This window comes from Sturnira hondurensis, unplaced genomic scaffold, assembly GCF_014824575.4.
Source record: "Sturnira hondurensis isolate 20B ecotype Veracruz unplaced genomic scaffold, ASM1482457v3 Scaffold0008196, whole genome shotgun sequence".
Taxonomy (NCBI): domain Eukaryota; kingdom Metazoa; phylum Chordata; class Mammalia; order Chiroptera; family Phyllostomidae; genus Sturnira; species Sturnira hondurensis.
The window spans coordinates 20,091,601-20,109,997 of NW_028080827.1; the positions used below are offsets into that span (position 1 = coordinate 20,091,601).

The window sequence follows — 18,397 nt, forward strand, 5'->3', positions numbered from 1 at the left end:
CTTGGTTCCTGCCTCCGAAATGCGAATGCAGCAGGACCCAGTCCCCCTCTCCACAGCAAAGACGCAGGGGCACAGCTGTGTCTAGTTGCCTACAGCTGTGGCTTTGTTTGCCTCTCTGGCCCTTGGTGATTATGAACCTGGGCTGAGGGGTGACGGATGGCTCTGGATGTCCTATGAGCAGCTGCTGTCAGCTTCTCGAGACCATAAAAACTTGGCATTTGCTGTGATCCACTTAAATGCTGATATTTTCTCCTCTTCCTTTTACAATTATTGTCAATGTCATGAGTGGAAGTTGAGTCTTATAATATGTTCAGTCTGCTGCTCCATCTAGTGAAACATCTTACCTGTTGGTCAGAAATTTCTTCTGAAAACCATCAGAAGGCAAAAGGATCAAGGCTGACAGGGTCCAGGCACCGAGGAAATTTCAGTGGACAGTTGTGCGGGAAAGTGGCCCCCTTTCCTTCACCACAGAGTGCTGAGTGGGGCCGGGGACACACACGTCTGTCACTCCTTGCTCCCCTCATACCCCCTTCTTGTAATTCTCTCTTAACTTCACTTTTTTCATCGTCCTTTTTGGTTTGTTTGTTTTTTGTGTAAAATTTTGTGCAACTTATTGCAAGAAGGAGCTGTTAAAATGGCCATTGGGAAATGATGGATTGACTAGTTCAGCCCCTCGCAAGGTTTGTGAAGGGATCCAGCTGTCTCAGATTACCGTGCCTAAAGTGCATTTGCAGAGGCCTCGGCACCCGTGGTGAGCGTGAGAGCGGCGCACGAAGTGAGGCGCTTCCCCCAGTGAGGCGTTGTGGAGCTCCTTTGTGCTGGACGCTGCGGGGAACAACCGTGAGATCGACAGAACAGGACGGAACAGGTGCTGGCAGTCCCAGCCAAGCGTTTCAGTAGTTTGATGGATTTCAGACTGATTTTAAAGTTTTTCCAACAGCACATGTTCAAATTGTGTATGCACACAAACACACACAATTTGGACTTTTAAAGAAACCATTAGATCAACAGTTTTGATATGAAGAGTAAAGAAAGAAAGAGAAGACAAAGCAAGCGCTTGACAACCCACATTCAGCTGTTTGAAGGATTTGTCAGCAGAGAAGAGGCAAGCTGCTGCTTTATGACTGTCAGGCTGAACTTTTTGAAGCTTAAAACAACAAAATCACATGGCTTTCTATTCAATATAAAGAGTTATCTAGTGGATAGATCCCTATGTACCCTTCCTCTCAGTGCCGAGTCATTGCCTGTAGGGGTAAAACTGCCTCGTCCCTCAGGGGCATTTAAATATTGACTGAATAGCCACTTGTCTCGTGGTTTTTGTTTTGTTTGTAAAGGGGAAAGTGCTTTGTAGAAGAGCCAAATACAAGGTTAGACAAGATGCATTCGTGGATTTGTTAGCTACTCAGAAAATGCTTGTTGAGCGGCTCTTATGTGGCAGGCACTGTGGCAGTCACTCCGGACAGTGCTGTGAAGGGAGCTGACAAAATCCCTGCCTTCATGGGGCCTGCATTTTACAGGAGGCCGCTTGGCACGAGTAGGTTGTTAGACAGAAGCAGCCTTGTCTCCTGGGGGTAACTGAGTGCTGGGGAGTTCCTTTTGAGTTGAGATCTGAAAGATAAGGGGCCGGTCTTCTAGTGATGTCTGTCAACTGTGATATTCCCTGAGTGCCATAATCTGAGACACTGCAGCTGCCTTTGAGAAACTAAGGGCTAAAAACCAGTGCTCCCAGAATGCTCTCAGTATGCAAAACGCAGTGACCCAGAGTTGGCTTTAAAGAAACACTCAAAGATCCTGCCCTGTCTGGAGTTAGCTCAGTGGATTGAGCACAGGCTGCAGACCAAAGGGTCGCTGGTTCAATTCCCAGTCAGAGCACATGCCTGGGTTGCAGGCCAGGTCCTCAGTGGGATCCATGTGAGAGGCAACCACACATTGATGTTTCTCTCTCTCTCTTTTTCCTTCTCTTTTCCTCTCTAAAAATAAATTAATAAAATCTTTTAAAAAGGAGAGAGAAACACTCAAAGATCCTGCAGACCATATTACATACTTTGGTTCTGAACTGGGTAATAGCTTTCATATTTGTATAGCATTTACTTAGAAAATTCTTTTACACATCTTATCTTGTATTTAGAGACTAGAATGTTTGCTTTTGTGTGTGTTTGTTTGAACTAGAAGAGAGAGTTTAGAACTCGTTAATCAGATCCCCCTTTAGCAGTGCAGAAGCTCAGTCCAGAGAAGGGAGGGACTGTGCCTGCAGATACAGCACGCAGCTAGCACTGCGCTGAAGGGCCTGGCATCTGGACTTCCCTCGTGAAGTCTAGTGCTCTTCCCTCTTATTGTTAGCTATCGGCATCTCGCTCGGTGTCATTCTAACAAGAGGATGACAACACAACATTGGATGTGTACGTCACATTTAACAAAGCCATTTGATACTCATCTCGTTTAAGCTTCTCTCCGCTGTGATGGGAAATGACTGAAAAATCAGTAGTTTAAGGCACCCAGGATTTTTCCACTGTGTGAGCATCAGGGTTCCCATTTTGCAAATGAGGAAACTGAGGTCCAGAGGAACTAACGGACTTTGCTAGAAAGTCTAATTCACTAGACCAAGTAGCAGCAGTCACGTATTCTGACTCTGGATTAAAGTCTGCTTCCTCCATTAGCCATAGAAAAGGGGTAGATCAAGCAGTTTGCAAAAAGAATACATAAATGGGGGTTAGAGAAAGTAAAGAACTGGTTTATCATGACTCTGCTCATGAGTCAAGACTGCTTTTCACAGGGTTACTACCTACTCCGTCCCTAGAGCTGATTCAGGTTCACCATATTTTGAAATGTACAACTGGTGTTGTTTTTCAGAAAAAGTGGATGGGTGAGAATCCATCTAGACATTGTGCAGTGCTACCCTGTGTTGACAGTAAGGATACAAAGAATGCCCTGAGAAGCTTCTTGACCAGTAGGGAGGAAGATAAGTAAAAGTTCAATACATAGAAGTGTATAGGACTGGGCAGGTGAAAGGAAGGGCTGATATCAATGTCAAAGAAAGATGCACTTATCCGTTTCTCTTAATAAGCTGCCTAACGTGAGTGGTTCAGATAACAGCCTTTTATTTACTTAGGATTCTGTGGGTCAGGAATCCTGGCAGGACTCAGCCATTCTGCAGAGCATCCACAGGGACCTCTGATGAGAGCACAGTCAGACAGTGGTTCAGAATGGAAGGTTCGCGATGGCTCTACCTGCATGCATGGCATGTTGGTAGGGATGGCCATGGCCACTCCAAATCAATCTATCTATCTATCTATCTATCTATCTATCATCTCTCTCTCTCTCTCTCTCTCACTCAAGCAGCAACATATACAAAGGCCAGAACTATGAGAATATTACCTGATTATTCTCCCTGGACTTTGAAATGTCTAGAAATAGAAGTGTAGACTAGGTTGAGCTCAGTAGACTGTACCCTATGTACCCCAGCGCTGATGTTTTCTTAGACACCCACAGTTGCATGACTCCAGGGAGCAGTTTAGAAGTAGGGACACCCCCCAACTATGTCTCTAGGGACTGTCACAATTAAAGCTGCCCACTGTCAGAGGATGCGGGTCAGCATTACAAAGACATATTGAAAGAGTGTCATGTCTGAATTCTTACTATGAATATCAAAATGGTTATTAAGCACATGAGATGGATTTGGGGCAGTTAACTCTAATCTTTTCCCTTCTTACAACTCTTTAGTCTTTAATAAGAAATAAGCCACCTAAATTAATCATAATGCTTAAATATGTACAAGTGATTATTCTGAGCAGTGATGTGTAAGGGGGCCTTGTTAGTTAAGACTATCAGCCACTAGTACCGAAGAGTTTGTAGACCATGTTCATTAAAGTATATGGCATAGAAACAACCACGCTGTGCACCCAGGTTGTCTGGGCCCTAGGAGACTTTACCATTCGGAGTGTTATCGTAATCAACGAATGCTTAGGGGCCACCTACTGCAAAGTACTATTTCCCGTGTCATGGAGAATATATCAAAGTTTATGACTCAGAGTTTGTCCTTCAACAAGTTATAACTTACCTGCCAGTAGAGACATGGGAAGATGTAGAACACTGGGAACTGTCGCCAGGTGTGAGGCGTGATACACTGCCAGGAGCAGTGTGAGTTCTGTCCTCAAAATTGTCTTCTGGGACTGGTTCCTGAAAGAGGAGGAAGAATTTGAACCAAGTCCTGAAAGATAGGTAGCTTTGAGTTCCATCTGTTCATCTGTTACAGCATCAGATTCCAGGTAGGGAACTGCCCTCAGTGTTGCATTTTGAGTTGTGTGAAAATTGGAAGAACATTCATTTTTCTGTTGGAAAAGTAGAATGTTTGCTTTCATCTGTCATGACTAAAGTGCGTCTTTAATGCAGTCTCTCACTGAATTTCTTCAGTGTGCAGAATACCATCAAAAGAGATCTTTGCTGTTGTTTTTAAGTGACTTTTTTAGAGATTCAGTTGTATACAGATATTCTAATTAGCATCACTCTGGGTAGAGCTACTAATGGAAATCAACCTGAAATGATTAGAGTGTCTTCAAAGCTTTGACAGAGTGGGTCTCTTGAAATGGTGGGGAGTTTCCCACCCCCTTTTAAAAAATCAATTAGCTGCTCCTCATATTTACCGTGGCCTAAATGAAGTTATATATTGCATTTAAACCAGAATATTCAACCAAAAACATAATTCAGTCAGAGTTTTTGGTTCAGTATGGTACAGGTAGATTGATACATACACACACATATACACACATGTACATGCATACATATGTACACACACATATGCACTTGTTTTTAAGGAAAAAAGAAAATGATGCAAGTAAAATAACATTATGGGAGAGGAAGGAGAAGTATGTGTTCTGGGACAGCAGGGTTAGAAAGACCAAGCGGCGTTTAAAGATTCAAACAATAGCATTTAGCACGAAATCTACTTTTTATCATCCTTACCCAGCCATCAAAATGAAGAAAGACAGTGTCCAGCTGTAGCAGTAGTTTGGTCGCAGGAGAATGAGAAGTAAAGGTACTGGTGCCTGAGGGGCGGGTCATGAATTAATAATTGCTGTGTGGCGGATGAGCCCCGTCAGAAGAGCTGAAAATGAGGAAGTTGCCTTGCAGAGCGCTATCAATCACTCAGTGACCATAACTTTCAGTAATTAGTGTATTTTATGGGCCTTTGCTTCAGTGGCTCGGAAGCACATATGCTGCAGTCCCAGCTAAACTTTGCCGGAGTGATATTCCAGGGTGATTTATCCTTCTGCTGCGCTGGGATATAACCCTATATTAGGTGGAGATTGTGAACTAAGCTGCAATAAAGTGTAAGTTTAGGTACAGTTTGCCCAGGTTGAGACCTCAATGCATCATGCTTTTCAGCATTCATGGTTAGGCCACAGCAAGCAATCATTTTTAACAGCGAAACAAATAAAGCAATTAAAGGAACAGTGTTGGCAGTCTTAGGATATTGTACTTGTGAATTACTGTTGCCCTCTCCCCATTTAAGTGTCCACTGTAATAAGCCCGTTTCTAATTTTTTAAAAAACTCCTATTAGAAACATTTATTTGTAATGACATTTTTTCTCTATTATTGGTAGTAGTAATCTGTAGGACAGCATGAAGGACCTTCTGAATGATGGAGAATGGCTTGATTTATTTCATTGTGCTACTGTGTTTGGGCTTCTTAAGTTAAAATAAATTCTCTTTTTATCAGTGGACTCGGGTGCAAACAAGTAGGAGTAGTTCTTTTGAAAATGTTGGCACACACTACAAAGCACTCCTGGTGGGAACCTCACATTTAGGCTCTTTCCACACAAAGAAGACGGTGTTTTCAAGCTCTCAGGAGCACTTGGCACTGTTTGCACAGGCATAAGGAGTTACGTGCCGGAGCTCACCCACTGCACTAGAAATCTCTGGGGCCTCTGCAGACAGGGGCCTTTGCCATTGCCACAACATCTGTAGAGCTCAGAGTTCCTAGTAACCTAACGAGCTTTGCCACCAACCTACAGTATGACCTTGGGCAAATTAATTAAGCTTCTGGTGCCTCCACTGGGCTATAATTCTGTTTGTGTTAAAGAAATCCTGAGAGTTTATAGAGAAGTGTTATGTGAAAAGAAGAATAAATTGAATAAGGAAAAGACGTGCATGGTTTCACTGTATTCTTTTTAGAGGACAGTGTTTCTGCACCACTTCTGACAATGGTGCCCTTGAATTTCCTTAAATAGGAAACAGTGACGAGCTAATTTCATCAGGCATGGGTGGAAAGGTGAGCACAGTTTGATGGTTTCGTTATATTTATTATCACATCTTTAATTTGCAGTGTATTATAATACAATACAAGTTAAAACAATAATAGTAAAACAAACTAATTGTCTTTAATTAAAGTGAATTAGGTTTTGATTTTAATATATTTGATGTAGTGAGAACTGATAATGTGGAAGGTCCCAAAGGTTATTAGGGCATATTTCTGTTGGGCCTGATGGTGTTAGTAATAACCCTCTTCCTCATAGTTCTAGACATGAACAAATATGTCACTTCATCAGTCTCTGTTACTCGCACTTATGCCCCTCCGCAGGGGTTGCAGATTCCACAAGTTATCAGCTAATGGCGTTATACATTAAAAATTGAAGCTTTTCTCACTCCAAGGCCTTTCAAGGCTTTGTTCTTAAGCCCTAGACACTTTAGAGTGCAGCTGCAAACTATGGGCAGAAGATTAAATTAATTTGTAACTCTTTTTTTTGGTCCTGCATTACTAAACCCTCCACATTTAATTGAAACCCTACTTCAACACTGCTTTGTGTTTCTGTGTTCTTTGTTGTCACTTTAACCTCCGCAGTACGTTAGCACTGGTAAATTGCTGTTATATCCTTGGGATTGTTTTTAAAGCATTCAGTAAGAGGACAGTGAAATTGATACATGAGAAGAAAAGTAAAATCTTAGGGTAGATTTTGAGGTATTTAATATTTATTATGGTTCTTCACCAGCATAGTTCAGCTGATTTAAACTCTCTCTAGGACTGTGAAAACTGGTCTTGGGATGAAGGCTCGCTGAGGGAATTTTATGTAATCTCGTAGTTAAATCTGATTTTTTTAAGTTTTCCTGTGTCTGAATGTTCCAAAGTAGCTGCTGCATTTCTATAAAATGAAGGTTTAACCGCAATGCACCATCTAAATGCAAAGTCCTTAGATAGAAATTTAATTGTGCAAAATGTACACAAAGTAATTAAGAACAAATTTTAGAACATTTCAGACTATAAAGTCCTCCTTCAGCTAGATCATTGGCTATATTGAAAATGCTTATTTTCAATTTGCAGTTATGCCAAGAAACATAGAATATGCCTAAATTAAGAATAAAACATTCAGCACCCTTCAGCATAACGTTAAATTTAACACTACTCCCACACTGTTGTTGTTGTAAGTGGGGGATGATCACTAAAAACATGCCCTGGATTTCTGAGTTTGGGTCCTGCCTTGGCTTTCTGGCCACAGCATGTGTGTTCTCTTTATCATTTGTGACTTCATGGCAATAATTCCTCTTATTACCAACACAAGCTGTTTTTGTTGCTTTGTAAGTAAATATCTTCATTCTAACTTTTTGTTGATATACAAAGGTTTCTGTCATGCATTGTTAAGTGTTTGGCAAATGTTATGGTCACGTGCACACACATACATTTGTTATTTAAGTTAGAAAATCCAAACATACTCAAAAGCTAGTAACTCGAGAGTATTTCATAAATTATGGTTGGACAAGTCAGAGATGTGTAACAGGACAGTAAGGAACAGTCCTAGTTCTACAGTGAAATGTTAGCATTTAATGTTATTTAAATGTATTCCCAAATGGTCAGTGTTGTCAGAGTTTTCTTTTTCTGCCTTTTCCATAGTAAACCTCCCACAAGGAGCAGAGTGTTTAGAAGTTTGCTGAGTCTTAAGTGTTTGGAATTAAAGTGTACTTTTTAATTTAACATTAAATAGAATCCTCTCCCTGCCCCATCTCTACCTCCACCTCCCCACCCCCCAAAATAAATAAAGCCAAGTCTTCTCAGTGCAAGTCAGTCCACTCCTGGGAATGAAAGGATGTGAGAATCGTGTGATGAATTGCTGGCACTTATGTGAATCCACAGTCTTCAATGCACTTTTTTTAAAAAACTGGACTTAAGCTGCCTGTATTTAAATGCTTCTTTTGTAAAGATGATGAAGAGAGCAAAGATCTCTATTGGCTTAGCCTTAATCTGTTTGCTTTGTTGTGATTTTTTTTCTTTAACTGTTAACCTATTTATAAATCTAAATCTACATACAGAGGTCATTGGTTGGCTGAACTTAAACCATTTTACTCAGTAAATTTAATTAAGAAAATACAGTGCAACTCATAAGCAAATGAGTTTTCTCCTAGTTTTAAACCAAACCACCCTCTTGAGTGCTGATTGCCTTGCCCGACCCCTGGTGATACAGAAACAGGCAAAATTAAAAAGGACATTAAAGCTTCATTAAATCTGAAACACATTTAGTACAGTGACATATCTGCAGGCCATTTCAGGGAAGATTACATACTCTCTTTTGTAAGTTTCCTAATTTATAATACCTTGACAATAAAAACCAGGGAAATGCAAGTAGATTAATAGACCAGTAGGGGTAAAAGACGCAGAGCGGCCCCAGCTCACCTGTCTCTGAAACGTTGGGTCATAGTGTGTGTGCGGCCTCCTCCCCACGAGGATCCAGTGCTCGGTTCGACTTTCAACAGCCTCTTGCAGAACCTGCTCTTCATGCAGTCAGTCATATCTAAGAATGGTTTTCCTTTTTCACCTCCTAATTGAACTTGATAAAAGGGTTATGGGGCCTGGCTATAGATTTTCTTCTTTTTGCCACAAGACAAATAGTGTAGCACCTAAACACAGCAGCTGCATTAAACCTGGAAGGACAGGGACAGACATGGAAGTCAGCTCCCTCTCCTGGGGCCTTAAAACGACTGCCTTTGGTGCCAGCCTAATCGTGCCACTACCGGTTTGCACGGGTGCAGAGCTGGACTCCTTGACCTGCGCTGGAGCAGCCCGGTGGTGACTCTGTGAGAGAGGGAAGTGTTGTGGTGCTGCTTTGGTCAAGGTCAAGGAACCATTCTCTGTCCTCTGATCCAAAAGAAGTTAGACCTGCAAGATATCTTAGAGAAGTTCTCCAAGGACTGTGGTTGACAAGTAGGACTGAGATTCCGTAGGAGGTCCAGACAAATCAAAGCCAGTCCCAAGAAGGATGAATTCGCTAGTTCAGTCAAGTGCAGCCACCTGTTCCTAAGCAGCCTAGTTCTGGGCGGCTCCTAGCTGACCAGCCTGCACTGAGTTTTCTCTGTGTTCTCCTGCGTGGTGGTGCCTCACACAGCAAATACATGACATCAGCCATCCTTATTACTTCGTACCAGTCGTGATAGAGGGGCCCAAGTAAATGAAGGCATGTTCACACGTCAGCCACAGCCTGGCCTCGCTGTGGAACTGTAATGACTTGAGAATATGAGGCTTTGTGTTGAAATGGGGAAAATTCACATTTTCCCCATATTCTACTCTTTTTGTTAAGCCCTCTGTTTATTATTGCTTAGTTCTGTCAACTGCAAGAACCAATACCAGTTCGGCACCTGCCACTTAGTTTAGACCTTAACTGTATGTGTGGCAGGCACATTTCTTCTGCCAGCAAGTCGTGAGGGCGGGGTTCTCCCATAGAGCCTCATGACGCTGTTCAGCATGTACCCAAGTAAATGGCACAGCATCCACAGGAGGGCTTGGGATAGAAGGTTCCAAGTGTTTTTCCCAGAGTTAGGAAGCTGTCAGCTTTTTAAATGAGAGACACTTCTCTTGGTGGTGTTCTAACTCCAAATGTAGGAATATGCAAAACTGTGACCTGCATCTCAGTGCAGTGGTAGGTGACAGCTCGTTAAGAGCTGTCGCCGCCTGTTAGTTCAGTACAAACTGGCTCAAATGCCCAGTCCACCGGTCACCACCGCAGTAGACTGCAGCAGCTCCTTCTGAACCATTGTGCATGCTCGCATTAGCCAGGAGCACATTGTGTTTACAAAATAAAGTAAATCGATGGCCTGTTTTATGGGGCGGAGTAGGGGCCATGGAGAACTGAGTCCCCCCCTTCCTAATTAATAACAGTATATAGACAACAAATATATTCACACAGAACTAAAAGGAGTTTGATAAACATTCATATTCTCTTTCACCCCATTTTGTGATGTTTTTGTTATTTATAATCTTGAAGGGAATAAGGATACCCACCAACTGAAATAATATAACTATATCTTTGAAGTCAATGAACTCTGAATATACAAGAAATGAGTACAAGGTAATAAAACTTATCAGGTAGTCCATATATATGTATATATACATCCAAATGAGTATTGGCCCTTTCAAAGTAGTCACCTTACCTGTTATATGGTTCATTCCTATCACATTGCTGTTGCTCAAACTGGTTTTAGAACTTTGAAAATTAATCTCAGCCCCTTTGTGTCTATCCTTAGTAGGGAACAAACTATTCTTTGAAGCGGAGTTGGGTACACCCCTATGTTCATTGCAGCATTATTTATAATAGCCAAGATTTGGAAATAGCCCAAGTATTCATCAGTAGATGAGTGGGTTAAAAAAAGCTGTGGTACATTTACACAGTGGAATACTACTTGGCCATAAAAAAGAAGTAAATCTTTTTGCAACAGCACAGATGGACCCAGAGAGTATCATACTAAGTGAAATAAGCCAGTCAGAGAAAGATAAGTACCACCCTAACAATTGCACTTATGTGTAGAATCTAATGAGTGAAATAAACAAACAAAATAGAGACTTTATAGATAGAGAACTGACAGCTGTCAGAGGGGAAAGAGATTGGGGGGCTAGGTGGAAAAGGTGAAGGGATTAAGCAAAGGAAAGAAAAACCTCATAGAAACAGACAACAGTATGGTGATTACCAGAGGGAAAGGCGGGTGGGTGGAGGTAGAAGAGGATAAAGGGGGGAATAAATGGTGTTGGAGGGAGACTTGACCTGGGGTGGCAGACACACAATACAACATACAGATGATATATTATAGAACTGTACCTCAGAAACCTACATAATTTTATTAACCAGTGTCACCCCAATAAATTCAATAAAAATTTTTTTGAAAGTGGAGTTGGGTTTTGGCAATACCCATAAGTATTCAAACTTTTGTCAACAAATAATTTACACAACCAAAAAGATGAGGGGTATAATTTATCTTGGGATAGTCCAAGATATGATGCAATTATAGTAAAATGAGGTAGGGCTCTCCTGTTAAATGATTCTAAACATAATTCCAAAAGGAGGAACCCAAAAATGTTTAGCATCAATGTCTTTGAAATAAATGTACAATTCCTGAAGATCTATAAAAGCAGTGTAATATGCCGGAAAGAACACTGGATTAAGTTGCAAAGTTTGGGGTCAGTCCCTTGGCTTCTACTGATGAACTGTGTGCCAACTTCTTCAGTGGAACTCTGGGTTCTAATCTGTGAAATGGGTTGATGCTCTCTCGGATCCATTGCAGCTTCCAAGTCCCCTGATGTAGCAATTCTACTTTGAAAGTAGCTACAAATACATATAAAGGGTTTTAGGCATGAGGATGGGCCACATTATACAGCTGCAAATTTTTGCCACTATTTCTTTAAGTACGACATAGTATGTTTGGTGAATCCGATCTTGTTACTTTATATCAATCCTGTTCCTGGTCGAATGATTTTGTTTTTACAGGTGAGGATCCAAAGACCAAAATTAAGTGACTGGCCTAGAAACACATAGCAGTTTACAGATCAAGCAAAAGTGGAAACACTGAGGATTTGCTTTCACAATTTTAGACTCTGACCTCTAGTTCTGACTTCAGTCTCAAAATGACCATTTTCCCATTTGTAGTAGCTCTTTTCTTCTAACCGTAGATAGAAAATAGATGAAAAAACTAACAGATAGATGGAAATAATGGCAATTTTTTGTGTGTATTTAATTATTGTTCAAGTACAATTTTCTATCTTTTACTCCCACCCCAGCCCACCCCCCAGGTAATAGCAAAATTTTTTATTTCATGTGTTTAATTTCCCATTTTCTACAACCCTTCCTATCTGTTTACTTGTTATTGAAGGTGTTTTCATTTTACAAAAAGAAAAGCCAGCAGCCTCCTTCTGCAGTTTTATGTCTCTGTGTAGAAGAAACTGTCACACATGTAAATGTGAATAACGCCCAGATAGCTAAGGATATTCCTAAGAGAAACCACATAAGGGTAATGTTTACTTGTTACAATTAGAATGTATTACTGGAGATGTAACATTGTCCACTGAAAGCATTCATTCTAAATATAACTCAGTGTAATTACAGTAATAATTTAGCTTGTGTATTTGAGGTTGTGAGCTCTTTATATTTGCCGGATGCAATTCTGAAATTTAGTACTTGTCTGTCTTAAGGAGATCTGCCCTGCATGCAAATCTATAACTAGACAAATATTATTTCCTTTCCCAGCTTGCTCTTGGGAGGTTTCCATATCCTCAGGTAAGATTGTTCATTACTGCCGTTTGCCACTGTGACATTCATTCCTATGTATGAAGGTGCAGGGAGCAATTGTGAACATTTGAGCCACACACAAATAAATCTGTCCTGTTAAATTGAAAAGTGTTATCTTAAAGGAGTCATTTAGAAGTCTCTATTGATTTTTGATTTTTTTTAAACTCCCGATTTTTTTCCCCTTTGTTAAGGGTTGAAAGCCCTCCTCATGCTCCTCCTTTGTGTGACATTGGTGGTGGTTTCCCTTCTCCTAACCCTGTTCCATGTGCTCCTATTGCGATTGGGAGAGGGGCATACATAGCCTTTTCTTGATACACTGTTTGAGCTTTTACATTCATTAAAATTATTTGAATTAAAGGATTGAGATGAAGGGTAAGCATATCTAAATAGGTTATTATTTTTGCTAAACAAATAGGCCCCAAGTTTCGTGAGAGTATGATTTTGAAAAAATCCGTCCCTTCCTCTCCACATATCAAAGAAAACAAACTATCCAATTGCTGCTGATAACCTTTATAATTTCTTTAAGATTTTTATTATAGATGAGTGCTAGCACTTAAAATATAAAGCTATTTTGTGGTTTGAAAATGATTCCCCAGTGTGTGTGGAGAAATAAGTGAAATGTCTGGAGGGATGAAAAATGAGCGGTTTGACTGTTTTCCGCTGGTTGATGCTCAGTGTTTTTCTGGCATCGTGGTCTGTACAGGCCACAGTGCCTGGAGGCATGTCTGATTTAAAGGTGGTGTTGGTCTCTGCTCTTTAAGCATCTATTAACTTGCTATTATTATGCAAATAAGTGTTGTATTACACATACTAATTTATGCATGGTTAGATTATGCAGATGAATCACAAACATGGTTATTGAATAATAGGATGGGATTCATTCTGTCTACCATCTTTTTAAGCGATTTTAAGCAAATTCTCTTGGTACCCATGTGGACATATAAAGACCCTTCACTCGCTGAAATGTCTGTTTTGTATCCTTTTTCTTGTACAGTTAAAGCCATCAGATAAGTAAAAGAAAAATTGTCCAGGTTGCTGGGTTCAAGAGTGTTTAGTCTCACTTCTCAAATTTGTAGGCTTCTTTGTTTAAACATATTCTTTTCCTTAAAGAGAACGTCCACACTGCAGTGGCTGCCTGGCGTGCATGCTAGCATTTCAGTGGGGGGGCTTCAGTGTGCATAGCCTGGCCGCTTAGCTCTAGGTAGCCCATCAAATTAAAATCACATTTTCAGGATTTATAGCTCATTAGAATATTTATCTCGGTAAGCCTCTTATTCTGTCAGTAATTTTTAAACAATTCACTGTTTGGCCAATATGTGAAATTCCCTAAAATTCAGTAAATCAACAGAAGAGGCCATATATACTATATCTTTCAAACAAGTCATAGTAGAAAACTCAAAAGCCATCTAGTGAAAATGCCAAAAACTGAGAATATAACTATATTCTCAAGGTTCCCAATTAACAGTGAGACTGGGTAAGTGACGAGTCTAAGAAACAGATTGCCGCTGCGTGTGACGCATGGAGGGTGTGCAGACTGGGAGGGTTTGGGAAGAGGCTGTGTACCTTTGCTGTGTTTCCTTCTTGAATGTCTAAGGAAGTGTATGTTTACTTATCAGTCAAGTAGAAGGTGGAAAATCATGGCACACTGAATTCCTTAGTTAGCAATAACCTTTATGCCAGAGTGTGTGTGGAGGGGGTGGGCAGAGGCAGGGGGTGGGGGGCTGTGATCCTTGAATCACAATAAAATATTGTCACCAAATTGGGATTTTTACTTCAAATAATAGAAGCAGCTTTTATGCCATCAGGCCTATTTCCCAGATTTTTCAACAGAAGTTTGTGCGTTTCATTGCTAGAATCAAGAATGGCTTTTGGTAGAGTTGACATTTATTTTATAGGCTTTGTACTATAGACTGAAGATTGGGAAAGAGTACTTTATGAATTCCTTTCTCCACCCTCTCTTTTGCCCTTAGATAAAGCACTTGAAGGAAAGCATTCATTTTTATAGTGTTACAGAGACTGGACTGTGAAGTAATACCTTCTCTGTGGCCCGTATTACCTCATTTGAACCACCAGCCACCCTGTGAGATAACCTCCCCTCATAGATTGGGCAAACAGAAGGGCCGATTTCTCACTACTGAACTGCGGAGAGTTCAGTGCCACTGAATCCCAAATGGAGTGGTCCGGGGTGAATAATAGACTCTCGGGATTGGGAGAGATCTCAGGCGTCGTTGAACTAAACCTCTCTGCACTGTCTGAGAATCGAACATCCACACTATGCTTGAACACCTCCAGTGATAGGAGATTCAGTACTTTCCAAAGCAGCCATAAAGTCAAAGCAGCATTCTGTTTCTTGAACTGGGGACTGCCTCATCCCATTGGTTGCCCTTTCCTATCTGATAAAAGGAAGTATGCAAATTAAATGAGATGGATATAAAACCACTCCGGGAAGAACATAGGGCCACCCACTGGTCTTGATGTTGGGCTGAAGCACAGAACAATTTCTAATCATCAGCCAAGGGTTGCAGAAGGGCGTGCTCAGGAACCTGCAAACTGCAGTTGGAGCTGGGTGTCAAATGAGCAGAGGTGAAAGTGGGCAGGAGAGAGGCTAGCTTCACGACTCTTCCTCCCCCAGCCCAGCATCAGTGCTGCTGACAGCGTCATTAGCGGCACCTCTTCCTGCCAGTGACACAGTGCATATACCCAGTGGGGACACAGCTAAGGCTGGGGGAGGGTGTTGGAAAGATATCAAGGAGAGTCAGTGGCCTGGGACCAACATAAAGGTTAAAGGACTGGATTTTTGTTGAAATAATCATTCTATATGAATTTCATTGTTTTGTGGGTTGAGTTTTTATTTGGTATTTGAAAAATATTATATATTTTAGTTTCCTTTAGGCCTTAAAGTTGCATAACCTCATTAGCCTGCAGATTAGAACCCTATAGGAAAAAAATGGTATAAAGAGCCACTAAAAATGCAGTGTTGTTACTATAGCTTATACTAGGAAGAACAGTGCCTTTGATCCACCCAGCACCATTCCCATATCGAGCTCCAGAGCTCTTTCTGTGATCTGACTGGCTGCACACGCAGGGCCTGTTGTTCCCAGACTTCAGGCACACAGACTGAGGCTCCAAGAGGCAACAGGCACAGTCTCAGTGATGAATGGGTACCTACAGCTAGGCCTAGGGTTTGCCAGCAACTGAAGCAAATGGCTGTCTTTGGTTGATTGTTCCTACCACTGCTCTTCCCTTCAGCCCCACCAAGCCTTTCACTTCTCTCCTTTGCCTTCTCTGCCCTAGGGAGGCCTCTTGTGTAGATGAGAAATGCTGAACATCAGGGGCTTGTGCCATTGTAGATGATGACAAGACCATTCCCTAGAGCCCTTTTGCTTTTCTTACCATGTGTTTAGCAGAGTGACAGGAGGGTCCGGAGAGCCTCAGAGTGCTAACTGACCCCAGTGCCATTAAATTCTGGGTGCCTGTGAAACATACTCTGCAGTAAGATAATGGAAAATTGTGTTTTCAAACATCTTGCAACTAGATGTATCTCAATTTCTTGAACAATTTAGCTTTAATAGTAATCTGGTAAGATGTTCAGGTCTGGACAAGGACTGGAGCTGTGTGTAGTTAGTTAATCATGTCCATCCAGATTCAGCTGACTTAAAAAACATGACGGTGGGCAATGGTTTGTTTAATGACACCATAATTTAGGAGAAATGAAAAGGATTGTGTGCTAAAAACCATCATCCTTCACTCAGACTTTACAGTAGCTCCCCGCATCAGGACGCAGGTAAACCCACCGAGGAGACTCCTCAGGGGATGGTGCGCCGGCTCTGGCGTTCGGGAATTTGGTGAGCAAGGCGCCACAGGAGAGTGAAGCTGATACAGATACAAATGTATTTAAAGCACTTTTGCAAGTATAAGATGTTGTTCTTCTTTTGGCCATATTTCCTGATCTTGGTTAATAAATTATATCAAAATGACCTGAAGTTAAGAAAAGGAAAAAAATCTGAGCAAATAGTGCCCCTGGTATTGTAAAGCTTTGAATGTTTTCACACCCCATTAATTTATTACTTCTCTTTCTTCATCTTTAAATTTCATTTTTTTTTCAAAAATTCCGACTTCCCGCTGCTGCAGTGATTTTCATCTTGTTGTTAATTTTCCCTGCTCCATATGGAGCTCCAGACATTTCACCTGGAGGCTGTACTAGATTTTGCTGTAGTGATCGTACTTCCGGAGGCCAAACTGTCATTTAGGGTTCCTGGTGCATCTGTCTGCGCCAGGCTTTTCACTGGCATGGGAGAGTGTGAATAACAAATTGGATGCACCTGAGATTCAGATGATTAGTGTGTTTTGTGAATCTCCACGACTTGTAAGCAGATAGCTCTGGGGGGGTTGTGGGAGGGCTAAACAGCAACTGTGGGTGAATCTGTACTCACACCTTACATTTGGGGCTTTGCAAGGGAAGTGGAGACATCCCAGGCTGTCTGAGTGCGGGGAGAGTAACAAATATTTCATCCTGCCTTGTCATTGATTAGAAAAGAGCCTTTAATTTCATTTCACCCCATGTTGTGATTAATTTGCATTCTTTGTCAGAAGTTAATGGAGTTTTTTATGGTTCACTCTGAAATCCTTGAAGACATCAGACTTGATCTGATGTTTATACAACCGCCAGCGGAATTTTTTCATTTGATTGATGGCAAGCTTGATGTTATTCCAAACGGCTTTTTAAGCTGTTTTTAAGAATTATTTGAATAAAATGCAAGCAAGATATTGTTGTAAGATCAAGATTATCTGTTAAAAATCTGTTTCAAATAAAGAAGCTAAGTAGTAAAAAGGATCAAATACATAAGAGATATAGTGAATAGTGATGTTATTTGTTAAAAATACATTAAGGATGGCACTCAGACAAATTGTTGCAATATGTACAGACCACTTTTATTGAAAAATATACCATCATCTGGGCAAATAGAATGATTAAGGCTAAAGTAAAAGGTAAGTCTCGATGTTTAGGATTAAAAACCTTTACTGCCAATTGGCTAATTGTCATTTATTCTGCCAGCTTTTGCCACCAATGTACAGAATAGAGATCTGCTGTTCTTTAACTCAAGGAGACAGGGTCTGTCGGGCCTGTTAGCTGAACAAAATGATGACATATTACTTGTCTCAATAAAGAGGCATTCTTAAATCCCAATACAAATTAAATGTAAGTGGATAATAGAGGATTTTGAGTGAAAGACCTCTATTGTTAATAATATATAACGACTGACCTTTTTCACAAGGCAGTACAGAAATGGTACCATTGTTGTTAAAAGCAAAGTACCTCAGTTATTCATGAGTAAGAGAAATGTGTTCATACCCCTATACACTATATATCAAAATATGAGGGAAGCTATAGGTGGCATTTGCTCAGAACCCCGGCTACAAACCAAGGAAGTATGTGTTGCAAATGCTTCTTGATTACTAAGACCATTCCTTTGATTTGGGGGCTTTGCTTTCCTTCAGCAGACTCTTGCTTTGCTGTGATTGCTGCCAGTGAGACTTACTCATAGGCCAACAAGGTACTTGTCTGAGCACTTTCATTTAAAGCAGATTAATTTATTTGCTGTATCTGAAAGTTTGCTAAATAATTGGGCAGTTTTAATTGAAGTTACTGCCTTCTGATCCTTGTATTAACATGATCTAAGGTCCTTTTTATTATATGCAATCCATATTATTGACCAGATCTGCCCTGTTTTCATTTAAATGTAAGCAGCTTGTCAAATAGAAAATATTTTGTTTAACTTGGCTTGGAAACCTGCTATTTTAATAATTTTTTTCAATTGGCAGACTGTCTTTTAAACATTCATTTATTTTGTAGTAATATA

The 18,397-nt window shown here is 40.8% G+C and overlaps 1 protein-coding gene across 3 annotated transcripts in view; it reads left to right on the forward strand.

Annotated features, from left to right (window-relative positions):
* Positions 1-18,397, forward strand: part of MAP2K5 (mitogen-activated protein kinase kinase 5) — a 264,505-nt gene that overhangs the window by 178,525 nt on the left and 67,583 nt on the right. For 2 of the 3 annotated variants that reach the window (XM_037054215.1, XM_037054213.1), the window contains exon 17: positions 12,495-12,524. The exons of the other annotated variant lie outside the window; for it this stretch is intronic. In XM_037054215.1, coding sequence (XP_036910110.1) covers positions 12,495-12,524 — 30 coding nt within the window. The remainder of the gene's footprint in view (positions 1-12,494; positions 12,525-18,397) is intronic. 3 annotated transcript variants of the gene reach the window in all.